The sequence below is a fragment of the Lepidochelys olivacea genome (assembly GCF_965140295.1).
Source record: "Lepidochelys olivacea isolate rLepOli2 genome assembly, chromosome: 16".
NCBI lineage: Eukaryota > Metazoa > Chordata > Testudines > Cheloniidae > Lepidochelys > Lepidochelys olivacea.
The window spans coordinates 21,616,926-21,636,452 of NC_140426.1; the positions used below are offsets into that span (position 1 = coordinate 21,616,926).

The window sequence follows — 19,527 nt, forward strand, 5'->3', positions numbered from 1 at the left end:
TGGAGCATTGCAGGCCACTGTCCCATGCTCCCCAAACACGGCAGGCTCCATCCATGCCTGGCGTCCCTCGGAGCAGGCCTGCAATGCTCCGCATGTGGGTCTTTTGCTGCAAACTCTGAGAGGCACTTTGGATCTCTGACTCACAGGTTACGAGGGCGTTTACTGTGAAATCAACACGGACGAGTGTGCCAGCAGCCCCTGCCTCCACAACGGGAACTGCATCGATAAGATCAACGAGTTTCACTGCGAGTGCCCCACAGGTACGGGGCGATCGATAGCACTGCCTTCAGCATAAGCCTTTGTAGTGGAAACAAAGTTGGAATTAATCCACCACCCAGAGGCAACGCTGGGCCGATGGATTTCAACCCAGCAGAGTGGGGCAGATCCCTGGAGCTCAGGGAAATAACGCTCCTTTCGTTTGAAGCCTCCTAGCTTTGGCAGCCTGGATATGAGTCTGGAAACTTAAATGTGAGCACCAGGCGTGTTCTGGGAAGGGAGGAAGGAGCGCCAGTGGGATTTCCCCCCCTAGACCCAGTAAGTGTCTGGGGAGAGCTGGTCTGGGATCCTCTCTCCCACCCAAGAATCCCCAAAGGCCTACGCTGGAGAGATTCTGGCAGATGATTTCAGTGAGCTCCGCAAGGTAGCGAGCTCTGTAAACCGGTGACTGGTGGTATATGTCCCACTGCCCTCTGTTGGTTGAACTAAGAGCTGCCCTCCTGTGTGTCATAGGCCCTGTATTGTGAAGAGATTCTTCTTTAGCTCCAGAGATGGGGGCACATGCCTCAAAGTGCAACGGTGTGCAGTGCAGTGACAGTCACAAAGGCCTGAGTCTCCACAGAAGAACTGGTGTAAATCAGCATCTCTCCATTGCAATCTATGGAGCGCAACTGATTTATCCCAGAGCAGCATCTGGCCCTTTTCTGGTGTGAGGCCCAATTGGCCAGGTGAAAGAAGGGGCACAGAGGTTCTCTTCACGGCAGCCCCAGCCCTTTCCTTCTGTGGAGCCGAATCCTGAATGGAGCTGAGCGCCCACAAATCCCAGACACTTCAGCCAGAGCACAGCTCTTCTCGGGATCAGGGCCTTGTGGGTGGGAGGATGCAGCGCAGCCCACTGGCATTCAACAGGAGAGCCAAGCAGGGCCTGCCCAGCCAGCGGGGGAGAGGAGCGAGGATTAAAAAGCCCAACTTTGCACTTGAAAAGGCCCCAGTGTGGGGAGGAGGGGTGGCTGGGCAGAGGGGCCACGCTGGCGGGTTTGAATAAGGTGTCAAAGTCAGGGGGTAGAACAGAGAATGGGGAGACGGTTAATCTGTGAAAGGAGGTTTTGAAGTTCAGAGCCTTCGCTCCTCTAGAGATGTAAATACGATGTGCTCAATACTGGGTCACAGCCCCCCATCCAGCCATCACCATGGAAACCCCAGCCCAGTCTGGAAAATGTCGTCTCCTGCAAGGGAGCGAGGGTTCCCCCAGCCTCATGTGTGGGGCTGGGAAATACTCGGATGAGCTGGGGCGGTAGAGGGGGCAAACCACTGGTGGAATCTGCTAGCTGGAGCTGCCTGTCTGTTTGCCATGGCCGAGCCCAAGGGCTGCTCGCCTTCTGCCCCCTCCCCCTTGCTGGTGTTAGGAGCCATTGTCCCAGACTTGCTGGGAGTAAGCGCCCTGGTTAAGGGGCGAGGGTAGAGAGGCAGTGGGTGGGGAACAAGTTAATCCAGGTTGCGTCTGGGCTGTTGGGGTGAAGCCACAGGTTCTTCATTCCCCTGCTCTACCCGCCACCTCCTGCCCAGTGCAAACCTCTCAACACCCGCAGCCCCATTAGTCCCATTCTTTCGGAAGCCGGTAGGTTTTGAGACGGCCCCCGAAATGCTCCCAAGCAGCCAGTGCTCGTCCCAGCGCTGGCCTTCCCGGGGCAGCGCAAAACCAGCGTTCTCTCTCTATTCTCCTCCAGGCTTTAACGGGCACCTGTGTCAATACGACATCGACGAGTGCGCCAGTACGCCGTGCAAGAACGGGGCTAAGTGCGTAGACGGCCCCAACACCTACACCTGCGAGTGCACAGAAGGTGGGGAGACCTTTAGCTGACCAGTCACAATGGGGCGCGGGAGTGTTGTCTGGCAGCTAGAACAGGGGGAGGCCGGGAACTGGGACTCCTGGGTCCCCTTCCTGCCTCTGCCATGGATTTGCTGAGAGATCCTGGATAAGTCACCCTTTGTGTTAGTTTCTGCCTCTGTAAAATGGTAAGAATATTTAATGCTGAAGCGTTAATCAGGGACCAATCCTGCTTCTGGTGGGGAGTTATGTGCTTGAATGCCACGGCAGCAGGATCGAGTTCTGGAAGCTTGTCAAGGGTTTTGAGCTGCTTGGGCAAAAGGTGCTATAGAAGGGCAGCATCTGGAAATAATGGGCCAGATTCCTGGAGTCGATGGATATCAGAACTGATTTAGTGCTGTGTTTAGACTGTAGGAGCTTCAGGGAAGGGACTGTCTCTCGCTGTGTGTCTGTGAAACCCCTGGCACAACAGGGCCCTGCTCTCGGTCAGTGCAGGGACTGGATCTCGCTGTGTGTCCATGTAGCGCTTGGCACAACGGGGCCCTGATCTTGGTCAGGGTCTGTTGGAACTGCCATTATACCAATAATGAACCCTACATATAATCCCACCTGCCTGGGACTTGTTGTTTGGGGCCTGTCCTCTTCCCCGTCTCTACTCCCCGCCTCCACGGCAAACGCTAGCAAGACAGAGAAGGAGGGAAATAAAGCAGCCTCTATCGTCCAAACAAGGTGCAAGGCTCTGTGGGTTCGATGAGTGAAACCTAAGGCATGACTGGCCCAGACGATGACATGAGCTGCAGTGGCAAACAGTGGCTCTTTTGTGGAGCAGCTCCCGCCAGAAATCTTCCAGCTGAATGGCCTCTAATTAGTGTATTGCTTATGCCAAGCCCTGATGAAAAGCTGCTATGTGGGTTTCATGGAGGATAGTCAAAGCTGCACTTTGTCCTCCACGCCCCCGCCCCCCACTTCTGGGAGCGGAGTAGGGCCGGATAATGGCGAGAGCGTTATCATCTATGGGTGCGCGCGCCCCTTCCCCCCTCGGATTCCATGACAAATGCACGGAGGGGCCGGCAAGCGAGTGAGGCACCGGCTCCTGCGCGGAGCCAGCTTAATGATGATCATTGTGTATCACCGGGACAAAGCCCAGCGCTCCTGGCTCTGAAAGGCCCTTTCGTTTGAGTGCGGGGGAGACGCTTTTGTTCTGTGTGCTCTGGCCACGTTCTCAAGCAAAGCCCCATTGACTCCTCCGGGCTTGTGCTCTCGCTGCGCTGGGGTAGCTTGGCAGGGGAGGACGGTTATTAATTAGGGGGAGGGGGTAGCAGTTGCAAGGCTGATAGAGATAGGCAGGCTCTCCGTGCAGCTTGGCATCTTGGGGCCCAGTTCCCCAAGGGAGGCTTCCACTCCCACTGAAAGCTAAGGGAGTGTGAAGCATGGGATTGGGGACCTGGGTCCTTATGCTATAAGAGGCCAAGAAACCGCCCTCAAATGGAAAGAGGGAAGGAACAATTGCCTAGTGGTTACAGCGTTAGCCCGGGAGTCAGGAGACCCAAGTTCAAGTCCCTGCTCTGCCACAGACTCCCAACATGACTGCTCTGTGCCTCAATTTCCCTTCTGCACAATGGGAATAATAGCACGGCCCTGCTGCCTAGAGAGGCTACATGCAGTGATGTTTGTGAGGTGTGCGGATACTGCAGTGACAGGGGCTTGACAAGATAGAAACGCTGGGATCAGACAAGTGCCTAGGTAGATAAAACACTGTGACTGCATTCAAGAGCAACTCACGCCAACTGTCCAGTCATCCAGAGGCTGGATACAATGGTGCCACCTCCCCCCATCTAACTATTTGTAAACCCATTCTGACGTAAGGGGGCTACCTCCAAAGCAGGTTGTGAATCTCTGCAGCCTGCAATTCACCCACTCTCCCTTCAGCCTGGCTCTATTTCCAGGTTCTTTAGATTGGACAAATGTTCCCTACAGAGTGGCTGGCGTGACAGATCAGGCAGGGTTGGGACCGGGGCTCTCCCATGAAGCCGGCGACTGTAGGCACACGTGAGCCATACAGGCTGGCTCTGTGGCATTGTGGCAATGCTTTACCTGATCGCTGTGGGGAATACCTTGGTCCCAGCCCATTTGACCCTGGGGGTCGGGAGGGAAGGGATGAGCCAGTGTGTAGTCTGACTCAGCTGTGGTATCTCCAGAGGCTATGTCAGTGGGCACAGGACAGCGCGCTACCTAGGCGTGTTCGGGTGGAAGTGGAATGGCTGTGAGGTTGTCTGTGGATGGCTGAAGGAAAAATGGGTACTTCTTAGGACTTAGATTCTCTCTGTGTTCCCTCCCCTTTCCCCTAGCTGCTTGGGGAGAGGAGCCATGGGCACGATGGGTCTGCTCTGAAGGGATTCTGAGCATTGCAGCTCTTGGTAGGGAGTGGCACATGCTTTACGCCTCTCAGGACCAGGCCCTGCATTAGGAGAGGCAAGTGCATGACGCGAGGCTCCCGCTCTGGCTTGACTGTTGGCTTCTTCCCCGTGCCAGGATTTGCGGGTGCTCACTGCGAAGTCGACAAAAACGAATGTGACCCTGACCCGTGCCACTATGGGACCTGCAGAGACGGCATCGCTGCCTTCACCTGTCTCTGCCAGCCTGGCTACATGGGCCACCTCTGTGACATCAACATCAACGAGTGCCAGAGCCACCCATGCAAAAATGGAGGGACCTGCCAGGACAGGAACAACGCCTACAACTGCCTTTGCCTCAAAGGCACCACAGGTAAGGAGGAGTCACCCGTCTGGGACTCTGTTTTAGCAGTGAACAGGGCAGTCCGGGCTCTGGCAGGACTCCAGTTATCTGTCCATGAGTGGTGGGGGGGATGTGATCAGTTGAGGTGAGTGTGAACATTTGGGTCATGGAAACAAAACCAGGGGATGTGGAGCTAATTTACGCTCTTGCTTTGTCTCCCAGTGCCTGGCTGATTATGGGAAAGGCCTGTGGGTTTTCTATGAAGAGGGCAAGTTCTCGGGGCTTGACTGTCTATTTTAGAACCACCTCCGCACCTGGGGGTGTGGAAAGAGTTTTCAAAGGAGGACTTTTTTCAGGGGGGAAGAGTGCCTCAGTTCCCCACCCCCATTATCAGTCTCTTCTGACTATATTTGGTCTTGTCAGTGAGGCCTGAGGCCTGTAAACTTCTCGTAACATTTTCCTCTTTAAGGGCCTAACTGTGAAATCAATCTGGACGACTGTGCTAGCAACCCGTGTGACTATGGCAAGTGCCTAGACAAGATCAATGGCTATGAATGTACCTGCGAGCCAGGATACACAGGTGAGAGTTGTCGCTGGCCACTGGAGAAAGGGCCGGGGACAGGATGGAGTGGGGAGCTCGCTATGATCGTAGGGTGAGATTTTCCCACCCAGGTTTAATCAAGCCCTCTGATTTGCAAGCTCAGTTGGGTATTTAGATGTCTGAATATCCTAAATCCCACCCACAAACTTTGAATGCAGAGTCCCTCCCCTGACTCTGAGGCTGGGTGCAAAGAGGAGGTAATGGCAGAAGAGGTTATGAAATGATGGATTATTCTTTCTATTATGGAAGGACCTAGAGCCATAATCAGGGATTAAGGCCCCATTGCGCTAGGCGTTGTACACCCATATAATAAAAAAGTCTCTGCCTCAGAGAGCTGCCATCTCTACATTGGGCAGGAGATGAGTGCACATCAGAAGACGCATTTATTTAGAGAATTTACAATGATTTAACCTCACTGCGCAGAGTGAGGCAGCTGCCCTGCTGCTGTGCATTCTGCAGCAGGAGAGAGATGTGGGCCACGATTTCGGAAGTGGCTGGAGATCCTGGATGCCTCCGTTCCTAAGGCCCCAATTCGAGACTCTCCCTGAGCACCCGCCCTCAGAAAAATCTGGTCCTTTGGAAGAGAGCCGGCCCCATCAGCTGGTCTCCAGTTGGGCCCCAAAGTCTCTGGCAGCGAAGGCTACAATTTCCAAGGTGATCAGTCTCCATCAGCCTGTCTTAGGGGCTCCATGCTTAGCCTAGCCCAGGCCCTAGCTGCATCTGAAGCCTGCCTTGGACACTAGTGTAGACCCTGTCCCTGCCTCCTTGCCGCAGCATCTGCTGGTCTATGAAACAAGCTATTCGCTCTCCCTAAGGGAGGCTGGGGCTCCTGCCGGCTCAGGTGGGTGACTTAGCTGAGTCCAATAATAGAAAGAGTCGAAAGCTGGTGATTAGGCTCCCACACCGTCAAATCCCATGGGTATCGGGTTGCTGCCTCGTCTAACTGGTTTGTTTGATTGCCGCTGGAAAATGTGTACGTCCTTTGATACGCACAGACCCCGGCTGGCTCCTTGCTCACCCGCAGTGGGGGCGGTAGCCTTGCAGAGTCTCTCTGCCCTATGCCTGCTGCCAGGGGCTTTGAATAGGGCCTTTCTTTGCCAAGCTGCCAGCAGGTAGGGTTACAGGCTGAGATTGCTCCCCTTCATTGTTTCCTCCTGCAACCAAAGTAATGTCAGGGATGGCCTCGCTCCCTACAACTGTATTTAATTAAGAAGAGAGGCAAGCCAGCGACTGCTAAGTCACCTTCCACCAAAGAGGAGTCATGCCGGTGATTATGTGCATGTACCTTTAGAACCAGCACTGCTTGGAGACTCCGTCCTACCGGCCTTTATGCAGGCTGGGTGTCCGTTGCACTCAGTGGGAGCCTTGCCTACCTGCCCTGAGACCCCTTTTATTATTACTCCCCTGATGAGACAGGTGAGAGTTCCCAGGATACCTCGCATACTTCACGGAGGTGACGCTTTTTGGCTCTTCCCCCTCCTAGGGAGAATGTGCAACATCAACATCGACGAGTGTGCCGGCAACCCGTGCCACAATGGCGGAACCTGTAAGGACGGCATCAATGGCTTCACGTGCATCTGCCCCGAGGGATACCACGATCCCATGTGTGTGCTGGAAGTGAATGAGTGTAACAGCAACCCCTGCATCCATGGGAAATGCAATGATGGACTCAATGGGTAGGTTTTCAGGAAGCCAACAGCATGTATCTGTCCACGCAGCTCTGTTAATGCACCTTCCAAATTCCAGCAGCACTCTTCGCTATTTCAATTTTGGGCCCCAGCACAGCTTTGCCACGACACCCAAATCTTGCTCCGCAGCCCTCCTGCTATTCCAGAGAGGCTCCCACATACAGCTCTGTCAATGTGCCCTGTTGCTGGTGTACATGGCTAGCTCTAGGTGTAGCCCCTGGCTTCCACTGAGCAAAGACTGCCTAGCATCCTGAATTGCCATGGTGGTTTGGGGACTTGTAGAAACCCAGATTTGAACTGGAGATTCCAGGTGTGAAGAGCTGTAGTGTGTCGTCGTCCCCCCCCCACCCCCAAAACGAGATCTAGCATTTGACTTAATGCGGGTCTCTTACAATTGTGGAATCCTGCAGTCCTATCAAGGAGCCTCTAAAGCGCCGGTTCTCCAACTGCTCAGTCATCCAGGACTAGCTGCGAGCTCTTTTCTCTGCTTCAGTGTGGCTGGGAGCTTGTGCTTCAAATAAGTTCTGACGGTTACAAAATAAGGGTTGATTGAAGGGGTTGGGGGGGTGAGTATAACTGGACTCTCTGCTTTATATTTTTCTTTCTGACAAAAGCTACAGGTGTGATTGTGACCCAGGCTGGAGCGGAACAAACTGTGACATCAACAACAACGAGTGTGAATCAAATCCTTGCATGAATGGGGGCACCTGCAAGGATATGACCAGCGGATACATCTGTACCTGCCGGGAGGGATTCAGCGGTAAGGACTGTTACTACTTTCTTATAGCTGAGTGGTGGGAGCTTTGCTGCTGTGGATAGTTCTGGGTGAATTTATTGTCATGGAACACAAACTGGGCATCTATGGGAAAGGCAACAATGGATTGGTCAGCACTGGGCTTTGAACCTGGAACCTTCTGCACTAAAAGGGCTGACTGCCACAACTTCAGCTAAAGGAGATACTCCTCTAGTTGGTAACAGTAGTAAACTCTTAACCTCTTATCTGAACCGGCCTCTAGAGGTAACCAGTGGGTTCTGTGTGCATCATTGCCTCATTCATCCCGTCCTCCTGTTCTTCTCTCTGGCTTTCCCATCATACCATTCCTCTTGAGCCAGAGGAAACCACCATCATGGTCTGCACCGAGTTTGCTGATGTGTGTTTGGTTCTTCTAACTCAGGGCCCAACTGCCAGACCAATATCAATGAATGTGCTTCCAACCCTTGCCTGAATCAGGGAACCTGCATAGATGATGTAGCCGGCTACAAATGCAACTGTCTCCTGCCGTATACAGGTAAGAGAGCAGCCTGTACTGAAAGTTACACTGCAGCAGAACTGCTGCATGGGCTTTCGGGTCCTGCATCCTTTCCTCAAGAGAGATCAGCCCTGAAAAGAGATTCACTGAGCAGCACAGCACCCTCCCTTCTCAGGCAGTACCACACCAGTACCTCCGCAGGAGAGTTTTGCTATTGGCTTTAGTGGGAGCAAGGTTTAGCCCATAATTCATAAAATACCCGTCTCCCTCCCTATTGTGCACACGCCATGAGCCATATCCTCAGCCAGCGTAAGCCGAAGAGGCAACGCTGACTTCCTTGGAGCTTTGCCAACTTACATGAGCTGAGGATCTGGGACTGCGTACAGGACGCTATGGGGCGACCCGGGTAGTGTTTTGGCACAGCCAAACCTTAGAGAAGGAAACTCCAAGGAGCTTTCGGAAGCGGCAGGGCAGGATTTTGAACTTGTGCTTCGTCCCTGCCCCTTTCCGATGAATACAGAAGTGAAGATGTGGTTTGTGGGCGCTGGGCTCCCATACTCCTCCTTGTCTGGTGCTGGGTTATTAAGGACAGCATGTCGTGTCTCCTCTGCTTTCAGCCCTGTCCCCCGTTCAGGGTCTGTTTTGGGAACAACTCTGTTTACCCACTGACGCTCCTTTTGGAAAAATACGCAGCAGGTCGGGGTGCATAACCGGCTGTGGATTCCGTAGGGGGAGGAATTTCTGCTGACCTGATTCCTGTTTGCCAGTTTCCTGCTTCCTCTTGCACAAAATGGCAACATGTGCACAATTGTAGGAAGCCATGACTAGTTTCCTGTCTTCGCCAGTAGCCATGGAAACCAATGGGGGGAGGAGGAGAGTGGAAGGCTCTGGAAAATAGCAAAGGCCAACTTAGAAGATAACGGCTGACAAGGAAGATAACATTTTGGAGGGAATTTAGCCCTTGGCTAGTGTGTAAACAGGAAAAACGACCATTCAGGGGCATTTGAAAGCCCTCCTTCCAAAACTGCACTTTCCTGTCAAATAAAGACTCGGTTTTGGATTGTCTCCATAGTTTCAATCTGAAAGGTGGGTGCCCAGGCTGTCTCTGGACTGGGAACTGGGACCAAGTAAAACCATTCAAAGCCCCCCCAGCAGATGGGACATCCCCGTCCTTCCCAGTAAGGAGCTCTCCTGGAAGGCCTCCAAGAGGCAGGTCATGAGTGGGGAGTGCAGCTCTACATAGGCGTGTCGGTCTCCGTGAAATTGGTGGGAATTCTGAAATGACCCTGGTGGGTGACGGAGGAAGCACGAGCTCCTTTGTCTTGTCAAGGCCTGGAACTAGCCCAAGACTTCTTGGGCAGCGGGCTGGATGCAGCGAGCATGTCCCAGGCCCTGCCACCTTTTGTTGACTTGGGACAGCAGCCTGCCATCAAGGCTTCAGCCGCGTGTCCCTCTCGCTCTGTCCACAGGGGCTACGTGCGAGGATGTGCTAGCTCCGTGTGCGGCCAGTCCGTGTAAGAATGGCGGCGAGTGCAGAGAGTCGGAGGACTACGAGAGCTTCTCCTGCGTCTGCCCCTCTGGCTGGCAAGGTAAGGAGGGGATCACTGATGCGTGCGCTGAGCCGTCCTCTTCCGAGTTCAGCACTCTCCTCTCTCCTGGGCAGCCAGGTTATGCTGAACCCTCCTCTCGTTTTGTGCCTTCCCTTTCCCATGTGGCTCAGAGAATATCAGAACAAAGGTGGGAGAGTGGCCTTGTTGTTAAATTAAGGACGTGAGAACCAAGACTTCTGGGGTCGATCCTTGGCTCTGCAACTGACTCACTGTGTGACCATGGTCAACTCGCTCCCTGTCTGTGTGCCGCAGCCGCCTCCTTCCCAGTGGGAATAGTGATACTTCCCCACCATAGGGGTGATCTGTGCTGGTGCTACAGGAAACCGTGATCGCAGGACTTCTACCAGCATGTTAAAGTGCGAAAGCTTTCCCTCCCTTTCTCTTGTAGGTCAAACATGTGAGATTGACATCAACGAATGTGTGAAAAGCCCCTGTCGAAATGGCGCCACGTGCCAGAACACAGATGGGAGCTACCGCTGCAACTGCAAAGCAGGCTACACCGGCCGCAACTGCGACACCGACATCGACGACTGCAAGCCAAGTAAGAGCTGGGCCGAGCATCTACTCTCCGAGCTGGTGCTAAAATCGTGTTCTGTATTCTGAACTCCTTAAAGGAGCTTGAATTTCAGGGAGAGCAGTACATGGTGCAGCGAAAGGATGAGGGCAACCAGTCGTTACAACCTGTAACGATGACGCAGATTCCAAAAATTCCAATGAGATGCAGTGTTTTCCTGGCTCGCCGTTCACAGGATCTGCTGTTAATAAAGCCTGCAGTTGCAACAGTTCCCCCCGCAGGGGCATTGGGGATTCCCCTTTGCTTAGGGTGGGAAACAATGTTCCCCTTTTAATGCCACCTGTTGCACCTTGTGTGGTTTTTAAAGGTACCCATGCCGTTGTCCAAAAGGGAATCAGAACTTTTGGACTGGATTCTCCGTGGCGCTGTACCCAGTGTCATCATTTAGAGCAGGGCAGGATGGGTGTGAATCAGAAATGGCAGCTTTTCACACCTACCCGGCCCTGGCACAAATGACAACACAAGGAGCAGGGAATGGAGAATCGGGCTCTTTGTGCATTCAGTGCCACCTCCTGCCTTGTCCAGGATCGGGCCAGGGCTGCCTTGCTCAGCTGCTTTGATACTCCTGTGAGCGAATCTGCCGGCTGAGCTCCAGAACTGGAGATAGCTTCAATTTGGGCTGGGTTCTTTTCATGGCTGAACTGCCCCGTTTTCTCAGCAAGATCTGGCTGCTCACAGGTGGCAGCATTATGGGCTAATGCTGCATGAAAGCTGCCCGGCTTCACTGCTGTGTTCGGGGCTGTGAACTGCTGTATCTTAATGCTACGTGACTGCCTCTTCTTTCAGATCCCTGCCATAATGGTGGCTCCTGCTCTGACAGCATCAACGCCTTCTTCTGCGACTGCCTGGCAGGCTTCCGGGGGCCCAAATGCGAGGAGGACATCAACGAGTGCGCCAGCAACCCCTGCAAGAATGGGGCCAACTGCACGGATTGTGTCAACAGCTACACGTGCACCTGCCCCTCTGGCTTTAGTGGGATCCACTGTGAGAACAACACACCTGACTGCACAGAAAGGTAACTGGCCGGGGTTGGGCGCTGCTTGGGATGCTGAACACCTGGTTGCTACCAGGGGGTGATGGTGGGCCTGGGAGTCGCTGTAATGCCAAGTGTCCCAGCAGCCCCAAGGGGCTCACTCCATTGGCCAATGGCATTGCAGGTGGCCCTCATGAGGATGCTATGTTGGGGCAGGCACATATCCTGTCTCCCCAGGGGAATCTCATCTCCGCTCTGGATTCGCTTGAGGAGCCTGGTCTGTTTAAACTAATCTTGCCAAAGGGTGAAGGAAGGGATTAGTTCAGCTCCCATTGGCTTCAATAAAAAAGCTCTCATTGATTTCTGTGGAGCTGGATCAGGCCCTGGAGGTCCTTGCTGTACTCCCACTGAAGCCAATGAGTCGGTGTCTGAGGGCTTTATTATATGTAGCCCTTTCCCAGCCAAAACTCCCACATGCTTCCTCTGGAGTTGTGTTAAGGCACTGGACAGGGACTCTGGAGACTTGCGGTCAATCCCTGCTCGCTCACAGACTCCCTGCAACCTCGGGTAAGTTGCTTAGTGTCTCTGGGTTTCAGCTCTCTGGGGATCCTAGTATATCCCTGCCTCCCAGCAGGGCTGTGAGGGTTACTATGTTCAAGGGCATGACCAGCTCAGATATAACAGTGAATAGGGCCATGCAGATACCTTACACAAAGTCAGGAAATGAAGTTTGGGCCCAAACCATGTGGTTTTTGCTCCAGTCATTAAAATGGTAGATTTACATTGCAAGAGCATAGATTCTTAAAATTCCCATGAACTGTCCTTGTGTTAGGTGCTAGCTTGTGAGAGGTACAACCCATGGGCTATGCCGTTTAGTGGTTGAACCAGAGGACTAGCAGTCTGGACTCCTGGGTTCTGTTTCTAGTTCTGCCACTATACTGATGTCTGACTATGGGCAAGACACACAAGTTTTTTAAGCCTCAGTTCCCCATCTGTGTGTTTATCTCTTTCCCAGAGGGGTTTTGAGACTGAATCAGTTAATGTTGGTACAAGGGCTTTGAGATCCATGGATGGAGAACGCCATTACAATAGTCACTATTGTTTACTGGGAAGCAATGTTTGTTTTCCCACCTTCCAGCTCCTGTTTTAATGGGGGAACCTGCGTGGACGGCATCAATACCTTCACCTGCGTGTGCCCACCGGGCTTCACGGGCAGCTACTGTGAGCATGACATCAACGAATGCGACTCCAAGCCGTGCTTGAATGGGGGCACCTGCCAGGACAGCTATGGGACCTACAAGTGCACCTGTCCGCAGGGCTACACCGGCCTCAACTGTCAGGTAAAGAACAATCAGCCCATTAATCACATGAGGCCAGATCCTCACGTAGCACCATGGAAGGATTGCCACTTTACACCGACGGAGGATCTGTCCCAGGTTCGCTGCAGCTCAGCACCCCAGATCCAGAGGTCTCATTTCTCCCCTACTTGCTGTGTCCTGCACAATCCTTTCCATTCAAGGAAAGTATGAACTTCCTTCTTCTCTCTCCAGAATCTGGTGCGCTGGTGTGACTCCTCTCCCTGCAAAAACGGAGGCAAGTGCTGGCAGACCAACAACCTGTACCGCTGCGAGTGCAACAGCGGGTGGACGGGCCTGTATTGTGACGTCCCCAGCGTATCCTGTGATGTGGCTGCGAAGCAGCAAGGTAACGTCTGCTCTCAGTGCTGCAATAGCGCCCTGGGGCCTGGTGAATTCATGGAGGTTTAGGGTCAGATTTCCAAGGAATAGCCAAGCTCTGTTCGGTCCTGGGCCCAGGAAACGGGGACAAAGGTGGCTGTACGCCTCCATTGCACTTCCCTGTTTCCTAGTGCTGCTGGGGGCTAGTTCAGGCCCTGGCACAAGTTAAAGCAACCTCAGGGCTGCTGTGATTTACATTGACTCAGAACAACTCCCAGTGGCTGCTGTCCTGGCCAGAGATCACCGGAGAGAGACAAAGAAGCCAGAGCGTGGGCCAAGACCTGGCACTTCTAACAGTGCCCTATGGGGGTGCTTTTCTCGAAGAGCAGCCTCCCCTTTACAGGCCCATTTTGCACAAATGTGCCCATGCATCGCTGGCCTTGTAGTGTGCTTCACTGTCTGCTCCCCGGCCTTGTGCTCTCCCAGGTGTCGACGTGGCGCACCTGTGCAGGAACTCCGGCCTCTGCGTGGATACAGGCAACACGCACTTCTGCCGCTGCCAGGCCGGCTACACCGGCAGCTACTGTGAGGAGCAGGTGGACGAGTGCTCCCCGAACCCCTGCCAGAATGGAGCTACGTGCACGGACTACCTGGGAGGCTACTCCTGTGAGGTACGCTGGCTGGCTGCCAGACTACCCGCGGTCAGCAGCACTCGGGGAGCGTGTGGGACCTAGCAGTTAGAGCAAAGGGCTGGGAGATGGGACTCTTGGGTTCTACTCCTGACTCTACAGCTTTGGACAAGGCACTTCGCTTCTCTGTGCCTCACTCTTCTCCATCTGTGAAGTGGAATTAATGGCATTGCCTGTGCATAATCCATTTGTGTTGGTAGCGTGCTTTGAGATCCACAGGTGGCAGGTGCTTTTTAAGTGCTAATTATTTTCCTTCTTTCTATAAACAAAGCTGTCCAAACGTCTTCCAAACCACACTGCCTCATTGGCAACTGGGCTGCCTCCGGGTTGCATAAAATGCAGTAGATTGCATTTGCAATAGTGAGGCACAGGTATTGCTGGGGAGAGAGGGGAAGCAGTGTTTAGCCCATGCTTTGGACATCCTGGCCTTTAATCAGGGCTAGAATAGCCCCCACATGACCGCTGAAGGAAGAGATTAGGCACTTGGATACCTCAGTGATGGGAACAGCATAGGAACCCGAGATTAGAACTGAACAGGTTCATTATCAGAGTGAATGTAACTAATGGTTCCCCTTGTTCTTCCCTTGCAGTGTGTTGCTGGCTATCACGGAGTTAACTGCTCAGAGGAGATCAATGAGTGCCTGTCTCACCCATGCCAGAATGGAGGAACCTGCATCGATCTCATCAATACCTACAAATGCTCTTGTCCCAGAGGGACTCAAGGTAAATTAATGGGGAATACTTTTCTGAGTGCAGAAATCCTTGGTATGTGCTCATTAGCTCCTGTGTATGCACGCTGGTCTTAATGGTGGAAGCAGCTGCAGGAATATTGGATTACATTAGCTTGTTAGCCCAGCCATCAAGGAGCTCAAGTGGTCTTGTAACGCTACTGGTCACCTCCTGCCAGAGACCAGGTGTCCTCAACTTCCACTAGAATGGCTGGAGGGGAGGTTGGCAAGCAGTTACTCATGCTGCAGAGGGAGACGCCATCTAGCTGCCCTGTTAGTGTCTTAGATGATCAGCAGAGACCAGTGCCTGCCATGCTGACCAATATTGCCTCATGGTTTCCTTGCACTCCCCCATCAATCTGTCTGTCTCCGTCTCTTGTCCTATACTTAGCTTGTAAGCCCCTTGTCTTTTGGTTCTGGGTTTGTTCAGCACCCAGCACAATGGGATCCTGGTCCATGACCAGAGCTAGGGCAAAACAAAAAAAAATTCAGACTAAACATGGGCTGTTCCCCCTGCCCCATCTGTCCCCAGGGGTGCACTGTGAAATCAACGTTGATGATTGCAGCCCTTTCTTTGATCCCATCACTCTGGGGCCCAAGTGCTTTAACAACGGCAAATGCACAGACCGAGTGGGCGGCTACAGCTGCATCTGCCCACCTGGCTTCGTGGGGGAGCGCTGCGAGGGGGACGTCAATGAATGTCTGTCCAACCCCTGTGATGCGCGGGGGACCCAGAACTGCGTGCAGCGCGTCAACGATTACAAGTGCGAGTGCAGGCAGGGGTATGCAGGTGAGCGAGCCTTTCCCATCCAGCCTGTGAAGGACCCTGAGGCTGCTGGTAACACGTCACACTCATGGGTGCCTCCTTTCTCCTCCCCGCCCCCTTCCCCACAGGCCGTCGCTGTGATACCGTGGTGGATGGCTGTAAGGGCAAACCCTGCAGGAACGGTGGAACATGTGCAGTTGCTAGCAACACTGGCCGGGGCTTCATCTGTAAATGCCCCCCGGTATGTATCTAACTCCTTCCAGATTTCACCCAACGTTTCTGCCCCATGTTCCTAGGAGGGCAAGCTAGGGGATCTAATGGTCCCATGTGGCCTGAAAATCTGAGTCCTAGTACATCACGCGGACCCTCCAAATCCGGACGTTGGAGGGAACTCAGACCAAAGGGGCCAGGTTGTGAGCCCCTTATTCACGAATCCCACTGCAGTTCATGGGACTCCACATGTGACAGTAACTGCTTACAGTCTGGCCCCAAATGGTTAGGGGGCTGCAGGGAGTGATTAAAGCAAGGGGACTGTGGTAGCCAGGTGTGAGCATGTGCAGGCCGTGACCATGGCAGAGAGAGAGGAATTGGGGCAGGTGAGCAAAGTGGGAGAATGCCATCTATTATCCTAACGAGGAGCAAGAGGGGGATGTTAAGCAGAAAGAGGTTTTGGCTGAGTATCAAGAGAACAATGCCTAGCAGTGTGATCTGCCAGGACTGTGGAAGAGGCTCCCAGTGGAGATGGTGGAAGCTCTGATATATGGGTCATTTAAAGCTGGACTGGATGGAGCGCTAGAAAATATCCTATGGGGAAGAGTCCTGCTTTGGTTGGAGGTGGATGATCACATGGTAGAGGAGCGTCTAGATTTTTTTCCCCATGTTTAATTTCAAGGTAAATGTTAAAGCTCTACTTCTGATTTATTATTTTTTATAATAGTTAGGTGCCTGATTCCCAATTGCTTTCAATGGGATTTAAGCACCAAGCTCCCTTAGACTGGACATTACTAAAGGACATTACAGTTATTGTTCCAGAGCTGTGGCCAGGCTGGCCATAATGATGATGAGAGAACTGAGTGTCTAACACAGAACTGGGCACAAAACCAGCCTGGCTAGGTCACTGCTCTTCTGCTTTCACTGTCTCCCTATCAGTTGGTTCCTCCTGATCCGTGCTTCACAAGGCTGATGGCTGCAACATCAGAGACACTAACTCTGCCTCCCTGGCTCTTGTCTCCCCAGGGTTTTGTCGGCGCCACTTGTGAAAACGACTCGCGCACTTGTGGGAACCTGCACTGCCTGAACGGCGGCACCTGCATCTCCATCCACAAGAGCTCCAAGTGCATGTGTGATCCTGCCTTCACGGGGCCAGACTGCCAGCACCCCGTCAGCAGCCCTTGCAATTCAAACCCATGTTACAACGGGGGCACCTGTGAATACTTCAGTGACGCTCCCCCATATTACCAGTGCGACTGCCCTGCAAATTTCAATGGCCTATACTGCCACATCCTGGATTTCGATTTCCGGGGAGGCGTTGGCCAGGACATCACCCCACCCAAAATTGAAGAGAAATGTGAGATACCCGTTTGCGCGGGTTTCGCTGGCAACAAGATCTGCGATGGGAAGTGCAACAACCATGCCTGCGGCTGGGATGGAGGGGACTGTTCCCTCAACTTCAACGACCCCTGGAAGAACTGCTCCCAGTCGCTGCAGTGCTGGAAGTACTTCAACGACGGGAAGTGCGATTCACAATGCAACAACGCTGGGTGTCTGTACGATGGCTTTGACTGCCAGAAGGTGGAAGGGCAATGCAAGTAAGCAACCTCCTCCCCATTACTGTCCCTTCAAAGCCAGGGTCTTTTCTGCTGATTATCAGAGGAACTTTGGTTGGTTGTATTGGTTCTCCAGATGCTATTTTATTATCAGGTGGGGCCAAATCCTGAGCAACCTCAACGTCCACTGACTTCACTAGGAGTTGTAGGTGATCAGCAACTTCCTGGGTTTGGCCCTTCTTTGACTTACTTATCCCATTATGTTACACCCCTGTTGGCTCCCTTTCGGGCGTCTCTGCTGATGGAGCATCCTGTATAGAAATTCACCACTTTGGTGAACTCTTCTCAATAGGTAGCAGTGCCTTGTTGAGTTTGGCACTGTTAGTGCTTAGTGGGAGATCAGCAAGAAATCTCCAGGATTCTATAGAAAGTGGTGCTCATGTTACAATGGGTGGTACTCACAGACTTTAAGGTCAGAAGGGACCGTCATGATCATCTAGTCTGACCTCCTGCACATTGCAGGCCACAGAACCTTACCACCCGCTCCTGTAATGGACCCCTAATCTCGGCTGAGTTACTGAAGTCCTCAAATCATGATTTAAAGACTTCAAGTTACAGAGAATGCACCATTTACACTAGTTTAAACCTGCAAGTAATCCATGCCCCATGCTGCAGGGGAAGGCGAAAACCCCCCAGGGTCTCTGCCAATCTGACCTGGGGGAAAATTCCCTCCCAACCCCAACTATGGCGATCAGTTGGATCCTGAGCATGTGGGCCAATACTGAAGCCATCCTCCCGGTGTGTTGCTGATGGCACCAACTTTCAGAAGATCCGCCAAATACTTGCTGGCTTTTACTGAGAATTCTTTTGCAATTGTACGGATTTGATCTCCGGTTCCTGGACAAACTCTGTTTTGAGTAATTGTATTCTGCCTCTCTCAGTTTCCCTGGGTCAAAGTAATTGTCTTCACATTCTGTCCTAAATTGCTACCTATAGTTTAATAGCTGCCATGTTTCACCCCAGAAGTGGTTGCTTTTCAGTGTTCCATAAAGTGATTCCCCTCTTTATACAGCAATTTAGGATGTGTCAGGGTGAGCAGTGCTGTTGTTACAGGAGAGAAGTCCTTGAAACTCCTACTACTATACTAATAGATGGATAATAAGAGTGGCTGTTGGTGTAATTAATCCTTTCCCCTTTCTTTTCCTTCTCCCTAGTCCTCTGTATGACCAATACTGTAAAGATCACTTTTCAGATGGTCACTGCGACCAGGGGTGTAACAACGCTGAGTGTGAATGGGATGGTCTGGACTGTGCCAACAACATGCCTGAGAAACTTGCAGATGGCACTTTGGTAGTGGTGGTCCTGATAACCCCAGAGAACCTGAAGAACAACTCCTTCAACTTCCTCCGGGAGCTCAGCCGTGTCCTTCACACCAATGTGGTCTTCAAGAAGAACCCCAAGGGAGAGTACATGATCTTCCCATACTACGGCAATGAAGAGGAGCTGAAAAAGCACCACATCAAGAGGTCAACGGAGAACTGGTCAGACATGCCCAGCGCCGTCTTCAACACAATAAAGACGTCCCTCTCATCGCGTGTCGGTGAAAGGCAGCGGCGAGAGCTGGATCAGATGGATATCAGAGGGTGAGGGGGCAGAGAAAAGGCTTTCATTGAACAGCAGTTACTGTGCCCTATTGATATTAATAACCTGCTCTAAGGAAAATGCTGCAGGATGGAGAATTTTACCAAGATGTTGGTTTTAAATATGTACTGGGACTGAATTTCTTATGCAAGAGAAGTTGGGAAGGGGATGTCAATGCTGCTTTATGGTTTGGAATTAAATTTTCTAAAATAATGCTACAGCCAGTGTTCCCTCTAATTTGTGGCAGGCCGTGTGCGCAAAAAATTTCTTCTGTGCAAATTTTTGTGCACGCGATGTTTCACCGTATGCACGGGGTTTAGGATCTGTGTGCACGCGCACAGTTTAGAGGGAACAGTGGCTACAACTGACATGGCTAATGGAGTCCCAGGTGTTGGCTAGGAGTCACGCTCGGGGGGTGGGACTGGCAGTCAGAACTAGGTTGGCTCTTGTTATTTTAGGTAGTCACTTAGTTAAGCCTTGGTTTCCTGACCATGGAGGTCTGTTAGGAGTCTCAATTACTGCAAAGTTGTAAGGTGCTTTGAGACACTTGTGCTGAATAGCTACAAAGGGCCCAGTTTTTCTCCTACTCAGAGCAGTGGAAGTCAGGAGTCCCTCCACTAAAATCAGTGGCGAATACGATGGGGTAAAACTGGTGTGAAAAGCAATTCAAGCCCCAAGTACTATTGTTATTTATTACCTGCTCGTGTTTGTGTGACTTCTGTCGTTGCTAAGGAAAGACATTCTGTGTTACTGAACAGCTGACAAATAGACTTGGGGCTAAATCC

General features: G+C 52.4%; 1 protein-coding gene across 1 annotated transcript in view; it reads left to right on the top strand.

Moving 5' to 3' along the window:
- NOTCH1 (notch receptor 1) overlaps positions 1-19,527 on the top strand; it is an 80,725-nt gene that overhangs the window by 53,306 nt on the left and 7,892 nt on the right. Inside the window, exons 9-26 of the mRNA XM_084650510.1 lie at positions 147-260; positions 1,944-2,057; positions 4,577-4,810; positions 5,250-5,360; positions 6,865-7,057; positions 7,684-7,829; positions 8,245-8,358; positions 9,789-9,908; positions 10,318-10,470; positions 11,290-11,518; positions 12,615-12,816; positions 13,027-13,180; positions 13,639-13,823; positions 14,432-14,564; positions 15,102-15,359; positions 15,464-15,576; positions 16,572-17,143; positions 18,316-18,744. Of these exons, the coding sequence (XP_084506636.1) occupies positions 147-260; positions 1,944-2,057; positions 4,577-4,810; positions 5,250-5,360; positions 6,865-7,057; positions 7,684-7,829; positions 8,245-8,358; positions 9,789-9,908; positions 10,318-10,470; positions 11,290-11,518; positions 12,615-12,816; positions 13,027-13,180; positions 13,639-13,823; positions 14,432-14,564; positions 15,102-15,359; positions 15,464-15,576; positions 16,572-17,143; positions 18,316-18,744 (3,574 nt within the window). The remainder of the gene's footprint in view (positions 1-146; positions 261-1,943; positions 2,058-4,576; positions 4,811-5,249; positions 5,361-6,864; positions 7,058-7,683; positions 7,830-8,244; positions 8,359-9,788; positions 9,909-10,317; positions 10,471-11,289; positions 11,519-12,614; positions 12,817-13,026; positions 13,181-13,638; positions 13,824-14,431; positions 14,565-15,101; positions 15,360-15,463; positions 15,577-16,571; positions 17,144-18,315; positions 18,745-19,527) is intronic.